Source organism: Mchenga conophoros, linkage group LG6, assembly GCF_057382185.1.
Source record: "Mchenga conophoros isolate Kocher_MC1m ecotype Shallow Benthic linkage group LG6, M_conophoros_male_GT1.1, whole genome shotgun sequence".
Lineage (NCBI taxonomy): Eukaryota > Metazoa > Chordata > Actinopteri > Cichliformes > Cichlidae > Mchenga > Mchenga conophoros.
Window position 1 is genome coordinate 26,049,916 of NC_140531.1, and position 17,368 is coordinate 26,067,283.

General features: G+C 41.3%; 1 protein-coding gene across 5 annotated transcripts in view; it reads right to left on the reverse strand.

Moving 5' to 3' along the window:
- The window catches only part of grin2bb (glutamate receptor, ionotropic, N-methyl D-aspartate 2B, genome duplicate b), a 151,338-nt gene that overhangs the window by 9,175 nt on the left and 124,795 nt on the right, over positions 1-17,368 (reverse strand). For all 5 annotated transcript variants that reach the window (XM_085277079.1, XM_085277082.1, XM_085277076.1 and 2 more), the window contains 4 exons: positions 16,069-16,298; positions 14,575-14,735; positions 13,099-13,286; positions 338-576 (listed from right to left, as the gene is read on the reverse strand). In XM_085277079.1, the coding sequence (XP_085133205.1) occupies positions 338-576; positions 13,099-13,286; positions 14,575-14,735; positions 16,069-16,298 (818 nt within the window). The remainder of the gene's footprint in view (positions 1-337; positions 577-13,098; positions 13,287-14,574; positions 14,736-16,068; positions 16,299-17,368) is intronic.

Consider the following 17,368-nt stretch of genomic DNA (forward strand, 5'->3'; position numbering starts at 1 on the left):
AAAGTGACACTGAAATGCACATAATTGGATAAAGGATAAACACCTTCTTTGTCTATGACTGGCAGTATTAAATTGAGTTTGAATAGATAATAACGGGCTCTAGCAGCTATCTGGAGTATTTTTTTTATATCACTAGAATTTGTTTTTGTTGTTAACAACAGCCTGAGCTAAAAAAAAAAAAAAAAAGAAGCCGCAGGTAGCTCAGGTGAGTCATCGCATCTCCCTGACTGACTCCATCCACCTCAACCACAGCCAGTGGTTTTAAAACAGCCACTCCTGTGATCTTTCTGTCAGAAGGACAGAGGTCAGACCTAAAATAAAACACGAGCACACTCACTCTGCTAATGGAAAAGGTGAATCCGGGCTTTCCAGAGCACACGCCCATGAAGCAGAAGCGCAGCTGCCAGTAGAACAAATGTTCACAGATGAAGGTGATGAATGACAGAACCATGGCAGCCCCGAGCATGTAGAAGACCCCTGCCATGTTGTCCACGTCCAGCTGACTGCTCATCACCTCGTTCTTCTCATTGTGGCAGATGCCCGTCAGCCAGAGGGCCTCCAACTCCTCCATCTCACCTGGAGACACATACACACCGGTCAAAAGCGCTGGTCAAGTGTGACATGCAGATGGGTTTGTAGGTGTCTAAATGTATAAATATGTGTACAAAACAAGACGGCACTTGTTTGGTTTTTTCTAGATGGGCCATTGTTGCCAAAAACAGCTCAGGTCTCATGTACATGCAACAAATGTCACGTTCTATTATTCTGACTGAATGCCCCCCAGACAAGCCTCCTCATTAAGGACTGCTTATGCAAGGCTAACCCCTTTGTTGTGTTGGTGGGGGGGGGACCAAAAATACAACTGCCTGCTGGGACTCAGCAGTCCTAGGAGAGGAAGTGTGCATGGTCATGTGAGAAGGGTTTCCGTCTAAAAACTGTGTCGCCGCCAGTTCCGCATCCCCGGGGAGATTACTAAAGGGGGAGGACACGTCCAGAGAGATTTGTTAGATCTGTGTATGAGCTTATGGTGTGTATAAGGTATTTTCCTGCTGCTTACATAAAACTATTGTGTGTGTGAGTGTTTGCACACATAGGTGTGGTCGTGTGCACTGTGTTTGTATCCAGAGGGGTCAAATTCTGCTTTTCTACCAGATTTGATGGGTGTCACAGAAGTACACACAAGTCCTTCAACACTAGTGTCCTGATGATTAAATACAGCGAGATAATGGCCCTGTTTTATAGAACAATAGAGTCTGCATCAGGAGGTTGGAGCGGTCGAGGGAGAAGTGGTTGACACAATATCAGATTTTCCCCACACAATTACGATTGCTGTGCATTTATTGCAGTGTTTGTCAATTTACAGTGAACAATACTAACAAATTAACACCAATAAAGTCCAATAAGAACTTTTTGACTCCACTATTCTTCCTAATGAGGCAAATAGTAAAAACGAAATAAATAAATAAAAAGACATGGATAAACAAGTATGAACAAACATTGTGTACCCACTGCTGAGTTTACATAGAAAATATCACGAAGCAGCAGAGCACAGTGACTTTGTTCAAACCAGTGCTCGGTGGTTCTGGATTATTTACGCTTGTATCATATGCACATTTTTTAAAATTATTGCTGGTATTTTCAACACACGCAGATTACATTGTAGATCGTTTAGGAGTTTTGTGTTTTGCACTTTGGAAAACATATCAAATGTTTAAACAAAGAAAATGTAAGAACAAAATAAGGTCATTTTGAATTTGATGGCAGCAACATCACGAGTTGAGTCCATTATTATCTGCATAATAATGTTGCTCTTAATTAAACCTATATATACCTTTCAGCATCAATGGTGCCTTTCCAGTTCATTAGACTCTAACAAACATGTTCCCATCCCAACACATAACATCCCAACACTATGTGACAAATCGTCAGTATGTTATGCGCTCGGAGGCATGAGAGCTGTTTGGAATCACTTTGGAAAACACGATCTGATAGGGTTAAGGTTTTGGTTAAGGATTAAGGTTATAGTTAGGCCTGGAATGGAGGGCTGGAGCCTCTGCTCTGGAAACGGAGATGTGTTACCGCCACAAGTGGTAATCTGTTAGATTCAATTGAGAATCCGGATCGTCTCAAAAGGATGTGGAAGGGTACCTTTCACGTTACTATGCAATGCCTCGGGCCGTTACAAATCGTCGGTATGTGACACGTTGGGAATGAGAATGCTCTAACACCAGATTCAGGCTTTTGAACTGAGCTCTGATTACAAGCCAGATGGAGCCTCTTCTCTTTGGTCTGGAGAATGCAGAATTCATGTTTTACGAAAAGAATCTTAAATTCAAAATTGACATTTTCCACTTAGTCTTATTACATTTTCAAAGAGGTTAGGTCAAAAGAAGACGGCGGTGTTTCTGGATCATTTTCATTTATGACTACGTTTTTGCAACATACATTTTTAGATGACGCAGTCGTCTCACAGACACTGATTTCTGGAAGTGTTTCTGAGTCCGTGCAGTGATTTCTATGACAGAATCATGCAGTCCTGCCCGAGCAGCCAAAGATTACAAACAGTTTTGATTTATGGACTTGTCCCTTGCGCACAGAGATTTCTCCAGATTCTCTGGATGTTTTGCTGATACTATGTAATATACATGATTAGAACTTCAGTTTTGCAATTTTACATTGCAGAACAATATTCTATAATTAGGATGAAGTTCCACAGCTTGCAGACACAGTTTTGTTTGCAGATTGGGGAATCTCTGTCCATCTTTGCCTCTGAGAAACTCTGCCTGTCAAACATGCTCTCTTTATAGTTCAGTTCAATTCAGTTTTATTAATATGGCACCAAATCACAACAATACAACTTTATGCTGTAAGGTAAAGACCCTACAATAATACAGAGAAAACCCTAACAATCACATGTAGCCAGTGTTGGGAAGGTTACTTTTAAAATGTATTCCATTACAGAATACAGAATACATGCCCCAAAATGTATTCTGTAACGTATTCCGTTACGTTACTCAATGACAGTAACGTATTCTGAATACATTGGATTACTTAATATACAATGGCGTGTCCAGCGGGGTGGCCTGGGGGGGCACAGGCCACCCCCCAAACCAGACTGGCCACCCCAGGTGCCACCCCAAAGGCAAAACAATAAAATTCAATCAAATATCCGATTATGTTTTCACGGTGACGCTCAGATATCCGAGTGTAAGTGAATGCAGCATCGCTTCTGCGCTATGTGCATCACGTTAGCAAAGGTAGGAGAGCCAAGCCGAAAGACGGCACTGCAGGAAACAATTTTTCGGTGAAAGAAAATGAGGACAGAATAAATGTCCCGGTAAGTAATATTAAGTTTGGTGAGTTTAGTAAACTTTGGTGAAATTAGAATACCAAGGAAAAAAAATAACACTTAAAGAATTATTGCAGCTGTGGAATATTTCAGACAGTAGGCTACTGAGGGCAGCTAACATAAGAGTTATGAGTTATAAGATATAATCTAAGTCGTAACATTGCTGTATGGAGCTGCAGATTTGGTTGCAGGTTAACATAGCTGGACTGGCCATCGGGCATACCGGGCACATGCCCCGTGACTTATTTTTTATTTTTTTTGTAATGGCATGAACAATGAGAGGTGGTGGATTGGCCAGATGCAGGTCGATGTGTAGAAATAACTCCGTTGTTTGGTGGTGGCTATGACGGGGCTTCCACAGAGGCAACAGGTGGATGAGGGAAGGGGAGGCAGGAGGAGAGCCCCGAAGCAGCCGCCAGTCCGAGTGTCAGGTGAACTGAACTTCAGGTAAGAAGTTATGACCTGCAGTCTATCTGGGTCAGATATGAACTAAGTTTAGGTGGAGTTTATTTTCGTTGTGCTGACTTTTTACTGTCAGTTGCAATAACTCGTACTGCGTTCTAGCCAGTTTGACGGAGTTTTTATACAGCTGGGTGGGTGCTATGATGTTACTGATAGTGAACTTTATTTTATTCATAAGGTTAGTTAGTAGAGTTGCCAACGGCTCCTTAAAAAAATGGAATGGTCCCTCATTCAGAGAAAATATTACACGTTTCATATTGAGCTGAGAAGAGACGCAGTTTGTCCCGAACTTCAGCTAGAATGGAAAAAGACACAAAGCTGGATTTATTCTGTCGTTACGCTGCACAGCTGCCTCTTCTTCTCTCGTTCTCTCCCCCCCTCCCTCTCCTGTTGCTACTTCAATCATGAAACTGATCAATGATCAGCTGATCGTCTCTCTTGTTTATTTATCGCCCACTTTGCGCCAGAAAGAGGAAACCAGCGGATGTCGCGCTAAACAACAGCAGCACGTTTAAGCTTGATCAGCTGTTGTTAGAATGTATTTAATATTAATTTCTAGTATCAGCTGATGTTTGCTGGAGCCACAGCTGTAAAGCTGCTGGTCATGATGTCTGTTTAGATATGTGGTGAGAGGGAAACATGAAGATGAAACCAGGAGATGTCCTTACTGAACCATCAGAGCTGAACAGGTGATGGAGAAACAGGTTTACCTTTTAGGTGACATGAATGAGTTGAAGGGAAGTTATGAACTGTTTCTGAGAGACAAATAACACCAGGATCCTTTTTTATGTAGCTGACAGTTGGTAACTGTGCAGGGGCGGGTCTAGCAAAGTGTTTCCAGGGGGGCAGGTAGGGCATTAACAGGGAAAGGTGGGGAACAAAGAAATACTTTTCTTTCTTATTCTCATTTAAAATATCTAGCTTTTATTAAATAATTATCTAAATCTTACAACCAAAGTTTTTATCTGACGTAAAATGTATAGAAATCATACATATACCAACAAGACTGTACATCACTGTCACAACAGGGTTTGTTTTCAGTCAAAGTCTTTATGGCTTTACTACCTGGTGGGTCAGTCTGTAGTAAAAATGCCCGATTTTCTGTCCCAGTCCAGCCCTGCAGGTTAATACTGGCAGTGTCACCATGCCAGCTGACTGTATTTTATCATCAGCCAGTGTTGTTCTTTATCAATATTACCAAAGTTTACCATAAGGCAGCATAGAAAGTATTTACTTGCTTTCAGGTTTTATTCAAATGTTAGTTTTTTCATTTGTTTCCCCACTTTTTTCCTGTTTCAAAATCAAACACCAGTTTGTGAGAAGATTATCTTCTTTTTTTAACAGGCAGATAAAGTTTTGCATTGGCATTGGCTAATTTGTCAATTGTTTGTTACAAATGTTCGTATTTTAATTTTCAAAAATGTTTTTGCCCAAAACATATGTGCACTATATGTCAGTAAAAATACTATGCAAATATTGATGTCCTTGAATGCTGAGTAAACACTGACAAAACACTGATTGTATCTCTTGTCCTTTAGCAACGCAGTATCTAAAAACTTTGCACCGTAGTGGTTAAAATCTCATTCTAATAAGAGTTAAAAGTGCATTTGGTTATTAGGTTTATAGGATTATTGAATTATGGTTAATGGTTGGTAGAATTTTTTTTTAAACATTATCTGCCAATTAAATATGCCACCCTTCTCCAAATCTGTGCCCCTACCTGGCCCCCCCAACAAAAATTTTCTAGACACGCCACTGTTAATATATTATCATGCTTTTTACAACAACGTGAATGTACTATTGCTGTGTGATTTATTACTATTACTGAAGGTCCGCGACTCCGAGCTGTAGTAAAGGGACCTCTGACTAATACGGCGGGGTCCCTGTCGGCTCGTAGCCGAAAAATAGCTTTACTTTGTTGTGTGGGTCAACTTTTCTTGCGAGAGACAGAGAGAGGCGTTGAAAGGCTGCTCCAACGGAACTTATTGTTTTCGGAGGAAAACACGAACACGGTGTACAGTCGAGTCCTAATAGCTTACTTACAACTGGGCTCGTCAGGCACTCTTCTTGGCTGAAGTGGTTATTATTATATTTACATGCTTCCAGCTCCCGTTTTTCCTCGATGACAACTCCAACCTTTCCACTCCCCTTTTTCTCTCTCCCTCCTCGCGCTCACAGACCCATAATGTGTATGGCAGTCCATTCTCCCTGCAACACGGACTACACTGGCCATGATGCTACATTCTTTAGAGCTATGCTTGTAGCATTCTGCCTGTTAGCTTAGCACAACAACAACAACGAAAAGGCGCTCTCTCACCCAGGAAACACACAGTCGCAGAGAGAGAGAGAGAGAGAGAGAGCGTCGCCCTGTAACCATGGCAACCGTAGCGCTGCCGCCTGGAACAACAGAACGTAGCTGTCAAACAAAACCCAAACAGTCCTGACCCGCGACAAAATGAAACAGGAAAGTACCGCAGTGTAATCCATTTATTTCAACAAAGTAACTGTATTCTGAATACCACCTTTTTAAACGGTAACTGTAACGGAATACAGTTACTCATATTTTGTATTTTAAATACGTAACGGCGGTACATGTATTCCGTTACTCCCCAACACTGCATGTAGCCCATGTGTAATCACTTGCGTGACAGTAGAAAGGAAATATGCTTTTTAACAGGAAGAAACCTCCAGAAGAATGAAGCTCAGGGATGGGCGGCCATCTGCCGCTCGATGGTCCAATCATTTTACTGACTTGTTGAAAGTTCACCTAATTAGTTACAAAATGTTCCTCCAGCTGTTTCTTTTTAGTACCACTTAATTTTCCAGCCTTTTGTTACCCAACGTTTACTGCCAAATTCAAAATGAGCTAATATTTGTTTTATGAAATAAAAATGTCTCACTTTCAAAATGTCATGTTTTCTGCATTTTACTGTGAATAAAACATGGGTTTAGAATATTTGCAAATCGATGCATTCTGTTTTTAGTTACATTTTTCAACTTTTGTGTTCATTTAATTTTTGTTTGGGTGTATTGACGAAAAACTACTTTGGTTTAGGGAAAGATTGTTGCTTAGGATAAAATATTAACCCTGCATGTTAAAAAAAACAAAATATGCATGTCATCTATGTCCATATGTCGAGGTGAGAGTAAGAGACACAGTGCCAATGAAGACGGCAAAGCTGTGCACGTGTTTGAGACTCCATTGATAAAACAAAAGTATTAGACTTGCTGGGACAAACAGTAGGTTGGTACATTAAGACCAAAATGAGCCTCAGTGAGGGATACAGAGCACTGTGTTATGTGGTAGTATTAAAGTGGGGGGCTGACAGTTTTTTCATGCTGATGAGTAACACACAGATAGTCATTGGATGGACTAAAACAAGGAGTATAACCTTTCAACTTGGGGAAATGCAATCCGTTGCAAGGTGATTTTTTTGGTGATTAAAGAACTACTTTTGTCACATCAACAGAGCTGAAACAATAGAATGAGCATCACGTCACATTAGGGCAGAAAGATTTGGGAAATAAATGGCCTCAAAAAGGAAATTTAAATGATCAAAGTGGTGGGAGATTGCCTGAGAAATATTTGATAGAATAACCTACTTTTTAGACTGACTTGTGACTACAAAGCACAAATGGGAATTCATTGATTCCCTTTAAATTTCCAAACAGATGTTTAGCTCCAGCATGACTGATTCATCTAAACAGTTTGCAACAGCTCTCCAAACTGAATACTTACTGCTATTAAATCTGCATAGCTTGCGCTTTTTTTGTAGAATGTGAACCAAATTGATGATATATTAGATTAATGAGCAGAATTTATCATGTGAAAGAAATATCTATGATTAAAATTCTTCTCCTATTACTCTGCTTATTCTTATTTTTCATTGTTCCCACCCCACCCCTCTCCTCCACCTTTACCTGTTCCTCCTGATCTTGCATCATTCCTGGCTATTCTGTATGCAGTTCCACTATTTCCTGTTGCAAAGCCGCTACTGACCCCTTCCCCTCTGCATACAACTTGACTCAAACAGGAAGCAACGGAAATGAGCAAACATCGATGAGTCTGATCTCTTAACCTGTATGTGTGTTGACAGCCAAACAATCTGCAAGAGGTAATGAGAGGTAATGCTTGATGTGCTGGCCTCGTGTACACGGCAAGATTTTACTTCCATTTGGATAAATTCGTGGAGATGTGTCACAACACTCAAGCATCCACACAGCTACATGTCACAATCACATCCTTTCACAAGCCAGCACTTTAATGTACGCCACTCGGGAAGTTCCCAACAGTGTGTGTCGACGTCTGGATCAATCTGACTCCGAACGATCTGATCCAAGGTGAATGTTCTCTCCGTACTGACCTCTTTATCCATCTCGCACGACACAATGGAAAGTGATAGCACCTGGAAGGCCACGTCTGTGTATGTATGAGTGTGTGTCAGCGTGCTGTAGAGTATAAGATCTGGCAGGTAGTGAGGTGAGCAGTGTGGAGGACATGCTATCAGTCGAAGTGGAGAAGGTGTATTCTCTGAAGGCAAAGATTCACATCAGGAACAGTTGTGTCTTTTATTTCCTGAGGTACAAAATGTAACGGTAGTAGACCAAGGCGGTAGTTTCACTATTATTTTTTTAGTACAGTAGGGTACTGTGCAAAAGTCTTGAGCCACCCCTCATTTTTTTAAAATTTTGCTTGGAAAATGAGGAATAAGTTTACTGAAACATGCCATCACAGATGAAAAGATAATAAGTAAAACAGAATTTGTACAGTTTTAACAAACTTAAAAGTAAATTTTTGGTATGACCACCTTTATTCTTTAACACATCGTGAACTTCTGTGAACAAGCTTTCTGGTAGTTTCTTTAAGTAGTCTTGAGTAAATGTTTTTGAAGGCTTCTTGAAAGACATTCAAAGCTCTTCTTTGGATGTTGGCTGCCTTTTGTTCTCTTCTCAGTCAAAATGATCCTAAACTGCTTCAACAGTGTTGCCGTCAAGGCTCTGGGCAGCCAATCCATGACTGATAGGTGAGTCATGCTGAGTGTTTTTCTATTCAAAACACTCAGTGTTGAATATAAAGTGTAACATGGGGCGACCGTGGCTCAGGGGGTTGGGAGGCGTATCTGTAACCGGAAGGTCGCCGGTTCGATCCCCGCGCTCTCTGTCCTGGTTGTTGTGTCCTTGGGCAAGACACTACCGCCTACTGGTGTTGGCCAGAGGGGCCGATGGCGCGATATGGCAGCCTCGCTTCTGTCAGTCTGCCCCAGGGCAGCTGTGGCTACAACCGTAGTTTGCCTCCACCAGTGTGTGAATGTGAGAGTGAATGAATAGTGGCATTGTAAAGCACTTTGGGTGCCTTGAAAAGCGCTATATAAATCCAATCCATTATTATTCAGGTTCTATTTTACTGCACTGGCTGAGCGTTTGGGATCATTGTCATGCTGAAAACTGAAACTGTTGCCAATCAGATGCATGGTATCATGGTAAGATTGGCTTCTTAAGGAAGAGACCATTTCTGATTAGGCTTCAGCAGAATCTTTGCTAGGTTGTCTGTTATGTATTGACACAACACCTTTATACCTTGAGTGCGGTGTCTTTTTATGCTTGAATAATTCATAGGTCACAGTTATGTGGTTTAAAAAAAAAAGAAGAAAAAAATCCCTGAAAATAATCAGCTACAAGAACTAGACTGAAAACTAGTGAAAAAGCAGTCGATATCCAAAGAAACACTTTGAAAGTCCTCCTGAAAGCCTCGAGACCTCTTTTAAAAAATTACCAGAAAGTCTGGAAACAAAATATAAAGAAACGCAGGATGGCTCGAGACTTTTGAACAGTATTGAATATATAACTTTAAAGGTCAGACTCTATTTTCTGTTTCACACAAATATCAGACAGACTCTTCCGGGTCGGTCATTTCATTTAAATTAATTAATTAGACTGCATTTCCCTTTCACAGCTACCAATATGCGAAGGACATCAAACTATTTTCCTGGGGTGCTTTAGTTCCCCCTGGAGTACCCCTCGAACTTTTCCCTTGTTAACATTTCTGACTGGACTAATTTATACAAATAACACAGTCTACATTCAGCAGTTGCACGTTTCATGGGTGGAGAAACTACCACCACTGACAAGTTGGTGACAATTGGTGATTTACAGTATGTACAGTCACATGAAAAAAAGAGCTTTCCCAGGTTTCAGTGCAGTCCTAGGAAAAACTAAGTATACCCTTACTGCTTCCTCAGGAATTCAGAGGGTAAGTAGCAGCCAGATGCTACGGGCTTGAGTAAATGATTGACATCTAGTGTATACACTTCTACAAAAGCAGAAAAGTTTTCAGTTTTCCGGTCTGGAGCATTAAGGTGTATGTTAATACAACGCCACAATCTTCTGAGGAGTGGACATCCCAGCAACTCCAATTCACCCCAAAGTCAGACTCAGAGAAACTGCAAAAAAACTCTGTAGATACAAATCAGACTCCGCCTTAGTTAGCGTGTTATGACAGTACAATTAGAAAAAGCCCAAACCAGTATGGCCTGTTTGGATAGGTTGCTTTTCTCAAAAAAATGAACATGGCAAAACAACTTAAGTTTGCAAAGTTTATCTGAACAAATCACAAGACGTCTGGAATAATGTTCTTTGGAAAGACAAGACCAAGGTGATTTTTGGCCAGAATGCACAGTCTATGTTTGGAGAAAACCACCACAACTCGAAACAGCATATCAGCGAAAACACCTCATGCTAACTGTCAAGCACGGTGGTGGCGGGGTGATGATTTGAGCCACAGGACCTTGGCCCATTGCAGTCATTCAGTCAGCCATGAACTCCCTAAAGCTTGGTTCATGCAACAGAACAATGATCCCAAGCAGACCAACAAATCTATAACAGAATAGCTGAAAAAGAAAACAACTAAGCTGTTGCAATGGCCCAGTCAAAATCCACACATCAAAGGTCGTGGTCAGACCTTAAAAGAGCTGTGCATAAAAAAATGAGTGCAAAAATCAATAAATTGAAGCAATGTGTAAAAAATACTGGGGCAAAATCCCCCAACAAAGATGTGAGAGACTGACAAAATCACAGAAAAAAAATTCAAGTTATTGCTGCTAAAGGTGGTTCTACAAGCTTTGAATAATGGAGTGTACTTGGTTTTTCACGGGACTGTGATACAGATGAGCTGAATTCATTCTAGGTTCACTATAGTTTCATTTGTCACCTATCTCACTGCACGAACCTCTGCCAGCAGTTTGTAGCCAACCCTCGTCCAAAAGGAGTTGCAAAGTTTGCACCATCACTGTGTACCCAAACCTTGTTTGCTAGCCCAATACTCTGATCATGTAGAGGGTGGCAGCTCAATACTAAGCCTCTCGTGGATCAGTGCTCTCATCATCATCACTCTTTTAGAATGACATCAAACATCCTGCTGCTTTCTTTCAGTCACCACCCAAAACACACGGAGCTGGAGCTTAAAACAAAACAGAACCGGCAAACTGAGAGCATTGCTCTGTGATGCATACAGTATCACATTTCACAGACGGTGTCAACACCATTATTTTCTAGTTCCTCTCCTTTGAGTCCTGTATTCAGGACTCTGCCTCCTTTATATTGAAATAACACCATATTGATGTAATGGTGCCACCATAATATATGATGAAGCTGCAGCACCAATTTAAAGAAAGATAAATGTGCTGGTTATAAGCACTCAGCCCCAGAACTCCCTGCACATATCACGTATCACCCAGTGGAGGTGGTGAAGGTTTTAAAAATGTATGTACTTTTCATTGTAGACTGAGCTTTAAAGTTTTTATATGTCTGTATCTATTAAACTGTACATCAGTCAAAAAATGGGAAGGACTTTACTTTCAAGTGGACCTATTATTCTTTTCTGACACACACACACACACACACACACACACACACACACACACATATATGTATAAATACATATGTGTGTGTGTGTGTGTGTGTGTGTGTGTGTGTGTGTGTGTGATAAAATATGGCCAGTTTTTTTTCTAATTTTGGATTTTTGTGAATGACAGTAAACATCCCTGTTCCTATTTTTCTGTTTAAGATGGCTATACCCACCAGACGATACCTACCTGGTAACCATACCCACCTGAGATGAACACACCCACCTGCTGTCCATACCTTGTGTTCACGAGGAGCAGTCGATCATAGTAAAGGAGGCTTAAAGTGAGAAGAGGTGCTAAAACTGCTTATTTTAGACAGTGGATGATCTATGGGTGTTCAATATTACAAAGGTAAAAAGAAAACTTTGACTTAAGCAAAGTTACTATATTTTTATTTTGACTCAAAACAGAGTCAAAATCGAAATATAGAATTTTTAATGGCCGTATCAAACCCCCTTCGATATATTACTGCTGCAGACAAACATTCAAATCATGTCACTGATATATGTATAGGACCATCCTTACTGATGTGCTCCAGACCGAGCCTGAACAAATCAAATATATTTAAGGTGTTCGAGCTGAATTTGGTTTTTCCACCTAATCACTCTGCCGTTCCGTAGGCCCTGTTCCTGAAATCAATGTGGAGACATAAGACGATCACAACAATCGAACAACATCTACAGGGTTCAGCATTTCAAGACCACCTTTGTCCAGCTTTACTCCTAGCAATGTTCAGTTAAGGTCAATATTTAATTTCTTTGCCAAAGCGGGCTTTTGCAAAAACACCTCCCGAGCTACCAAATAACCAAACCATCCCCCGTTGAAACTTTCATTTCTACAGCCACAGCAGCTGCAGCCTTTCAGGCCTGCTGGTACCGCGCTGTTGATTAAGGCCTGCGATGAGCCAACCTGGCTCTGGAGGCCTCATCCTGCAGCTCGACAGCCTCGCTGACTGCTGGGTTTCATCAGCAGGCTCTTGGGTTGTCACCATAGCGAGCACCGGCCACCTTCTGAGTCACTGTTCCTTCCATGACTCCAGTTTTACTACCCCGATGAGAGCATGACTTCACTTTGTTATTTTCAACCTGAATGATTATTGTACAAATTAAGGCTGCAGCAGAAGTTTCTTAAAAGTAATGGTCTATTTAATTTGCCTGTAATATCACTATCACAACATTACTTGCCCAAGCCCTCTCTGCAGTAGGCAATAGTCACTGCAGTTATGACACTAAAAACACATCATTATCTTTAAAAAACTAAATTTACATGACAATTATCTAATCTTTTAAGACTGTGATGACTTGCATAACTTGTATAATTGTTATATGAGATACGAGACACTAGAATATTTATTAATTTCCTGTATTGCATCATTTCACTCCTTACCATCTCCAAATAGCATCAGAATAGCCAGATCCACGGCCCGTTTCCACCCTGAGTCTTTCTGGATGGCGATGCCGTATCCGGTGGAGGCAAACACTTTGCCGCTCCCGATGGTGACCAGCTTACACCCCTCATCTCTGCCAGCCATGTAGTTTAGCACTGCAGCGTCATAGATGAAGGCATCCAATTTGCTGTGAAGGATGACAGAAGAAAAATGAGCTGGAAGTCAAAGCTGTGAAGCCACCTTCACCACAAATAGTGACAATGTTCAAATCACCGATTCATTATGTCAAATGGAGATTTTAAGACACTGAATCACAATCATCTGTGTCATTGAATGGTCTGAGAGGTTCCCTGTAAAGTACGGTGTGATTAGGCAGTAAAGAAAAAAGGCAGGTAAGTCATTTTTAATGATATGTTTGTCTCTGCACATTTTTGCATGTTGACCTGACCTGGTATCCACTGCACTGACTGCAAACTCCAAGCTATGCTTGTTTATGATTAATTGGTATTAATTCTCTTTTTTTCAGGTAACAGTTAATAAGAAATTGCAAAACACTGAGAAAATTTACAAGGAAATTGAGTTTCTCTCATATAAAGTGCTACAAGGCAAGACTGTGTGATCTTTTTAAGGCAGTAATAGCACAGAGGCAATTCAAGTAAAATACAAATAAAATATAAATTAGTACAGTAAACCAGGTAGGAGAAATTTAGGCCATTAACTCTTCTGTAATGAGGAAAGGAATCTATTTTAGGTTGTTCTCTTGTCATGGAAATTGTTTAGGTGTCATCATGTGATAGATAACACCTAAACACCGGTCATAGAGTTCAAATATAAACCTCGCTGTTTAAATGACCAATTCCATTCAGATGTGAAGAAGTAAAATATATCACTTTTGTTTCCAGTGTTGAGAACGAATCTTCAAGCCCAGTAACTAAACTGACCATGAGACCAAAGTGTTTCAGGGTCTGGGGTGGTGAACTGCCATGTTTCCTGTAAAACCTCTGCATTGTGTTCTATCCATATTAACCCTGGGTTAACAGATACAATGACATGACGGTCTTCAGATTGGTGACAAATCTCCACCAAGGGCCCCTCAGGGCTCCAGGACCTCTGTGCCCTTCATCACAGGTTCGTCCCTGTTCTGTTTTCTTCAGCCGTGGTGGGTGAAAGCGTTTGAAGACAGGGAGAGAGAAAGAGTGAAGAGGAAGTAAAGATGTTACCTAGCTTTCAGAGCAAACGCATGCTACGCTGCTATTCTGGGTGCCAGTGGCAGGCAGATACGCTGCCCACCCACATTACCCAGAATGCTCTCTTTTCCTCTGTCTCCCTCTCCTTTTTCCTTCATCATCTTTTCTGTGTATTGCATCAGTACAGGACCTTACGGCTCCATAACACAGTCTCTCTTCTCCCTCCTGAAATCTTTTCAACTCCCTCCTAGCGTCCCACATCAGGCCCGCTATCTCTCTGCTCCTCACCCAGTCTTCAGACTGTACAGGGCTTCGTCTACATTCTTCTGGTGGAAGCTCGTCATGTAGGCATGCATGTCCCGGTAGTTGTTGCGGATGTTGCGTTCTGTGCTCCCATTGGGCACCGTGCCGAACCGGAACGGCGGTGAGAATTCGTTAGGCTTCTGGAACTGCGGTGGGGGGTTTCGGGAAAAGAAAACACACAGAGAAAAGAGCAGTGAGCTGCATCAAATATCCTTTTAATGCACTGTTAAGCAGGACTTTAGCAAGCTTAAAATCAACTAACTGTTTAGAGATGTGAAGAATCCTTGGACATGTTTAGACAAATATGTATGACTCATCAGATCAAGTTCAGAATAAAGATCTGCAATTTATGTTACAAGCATAAAAATGCTGAAAAGATCAAAGCAGCAGTTTTAGTTTCTTAGTTTTATTTCTTATTTAATTACTTGATGCAATCGTTAATTTTTTAATTTTTCTAGATTAAATGACAAATTCAAAATGCACATCAGTCTCATCCATCCATCCATACAGGGTTGTGTCCCCTTATGAGAAGCAATCTGTGCAATCGTTTTGCAATCAAGTGTGGAAAGATGTTGAGAGTGTAACACCCTCGACCTCTGGACAGAGGAAAAATAAAAATTTAAATGCAACCGCCAGGCAAGCATTTTTTTTATTTGTTGTAAGGAGGTTCTATCTATTTTTACTCTGTGACTGAGCTATTACATTAAACTACCAGTTACAATAAGCTAACGGCCCCATTCTGAAAAACCACATGTTGCACCTGCATCAAAACTAGCTACAGTAGCAAGTTAGCAGAGAGATCAAATAAGTTCAAAGCACTGAATCGAAACACTCATCCATAATATTTTGGGGGGGTTTTGGTCTCATCTTCCTCCCCTCACCCCCCACCGGTCACAGCAGATGGCTGTTCCTCCCTGAGCCTGGTTTTGTCGAAGGTTTCTTGCAGTTAAAAGTGAGTTTTTCCTTCCCACTGTGTGCTTGCTCAAAGCAGGCTGCTGTCTGCAGTAATACAGGCTCCTTAACTTACAAAATAAAGCACCTTTAGGTGGCTGTTGTTGTGATTTGCTGCTATATAAATAAAACTGAATTGAATGGTAAATGGTAAATGGCCTGCATTTGTATAGCGCTTTTCTAGTCCTAAGGACCCAAAGCGCTTTACACTACATTCAGTCATTCACCCATTCACACACACATTCACAACTGGTGATGGCAAGCTACATTGTAGCCACAGCTGCCCTGGGGCGCACTGACAGAGGCGAGGCTGCCGGACACAGGCGCCACCGGGCCTTCTGACCACCACCAGTAGGCAAACATGGGGCTAGTATCTTGAATATTCATTCTAAATAGAAAAAGTAAATTAATAAAAAAATAATAAAACAGACACTAGTTTCACTCCAAATTAAGTAGCCCACTCTCACATGTGTTCACACCCATCTGCTCCTTCACCCCACAAACTATCACATTGCCTTAAATTCACACCTTTTTGTCTGACAGGCCTGACACCTGGTCAACGTACTCCTCCTGGATCATGAAGGCAGCCAGGTTGGCAGTGTAGGATGCCAGGAAGATGACAGCAAAGAAGGCCCACACTGACACCATGATCTTACTGGTGGTGCCTTTGGGATTCTGCACAGGGACAGAGTTGTTGAAAACCAGACCCCAAAGCAGCCAGATGGCCTTACCGATGGTGAAGGAGGGGCCGCCGGGCTCTGGGAGACAGAATGACAGGAGAGGAGGGGGAGGAGGAGGAGGATGCAAAGCAAAATGGGAGAAGCCATCAGACTGCTGAACACGTCATAGACACCTCAGCTTCACTACTGGAACTTCAACATTATGCAATCCACACTGTATATAAATGCCACTTGTTTTGCACATATTCAACTCTGTATATTTTATATATTTTATTATTATTATTATTATTATTTTTTTTACTATTTAATTTGTAAAAATGTGTATACACACACACACACACACACACACACACACACACGTAGGAAAATATTTAGTATACACATCCAGAAATGCATATACTATTATATATTGTACATATATTTATTAGTTTCAGGTTGGCCATTCTTGTATTTTGCTCGTTTGTGTTGTTGTGTTTGCACATCTCTGTTGCTTGTGGGGCTCGCACACAAGAATTTCACTCGCATGTGCTGTGCCAGTGTGCCTGCACATGTGATGTGACAATAAAAGTGATTTGATTTGATTTGAAAAAGGGATCAGTTTCACAGATCACAGGTATTACCTTGCTTTATCTGCATTTACTCATTGAAGGACTCATTTGATGGATGGGAGGAACACGGCATAGATTTAGCCCCATCCTTTAGTTTGTCAGTGATCGCAGGATGTGCTCTACAGTCAACATCTGTTCTTCCAGACATGGCAATGACAACCCACTGTTACACACTACTAACTCTGCTCCACCTACCTCTACGGGAGTATGACAAGGTGGCAGGAAGGATACACTACCTACCACAGAAATGAGGAGAGGGACGAAGGGAGGTGGGGGGGAGATGGGCGCACAGCAGGCTGCAATTACATATGCTACAGCTGCAGCAGCAGTACAGGACAACAGCCTTACACAACCCAGCGATTAAGTGACACAACCCATAAGACATTCAGAAAACAGCACTGTAGGAAACATTACTCCAAACTATTTTATTCCCTTCGGTCCTTGAAAGAAAAAAAAGGCTGTAAGCAGCAATATAACACTTCTCTGATTTTATCTTGAGAGGTTGCTATTGTGGCAACCTAATACAATCCTCAGAGTCAA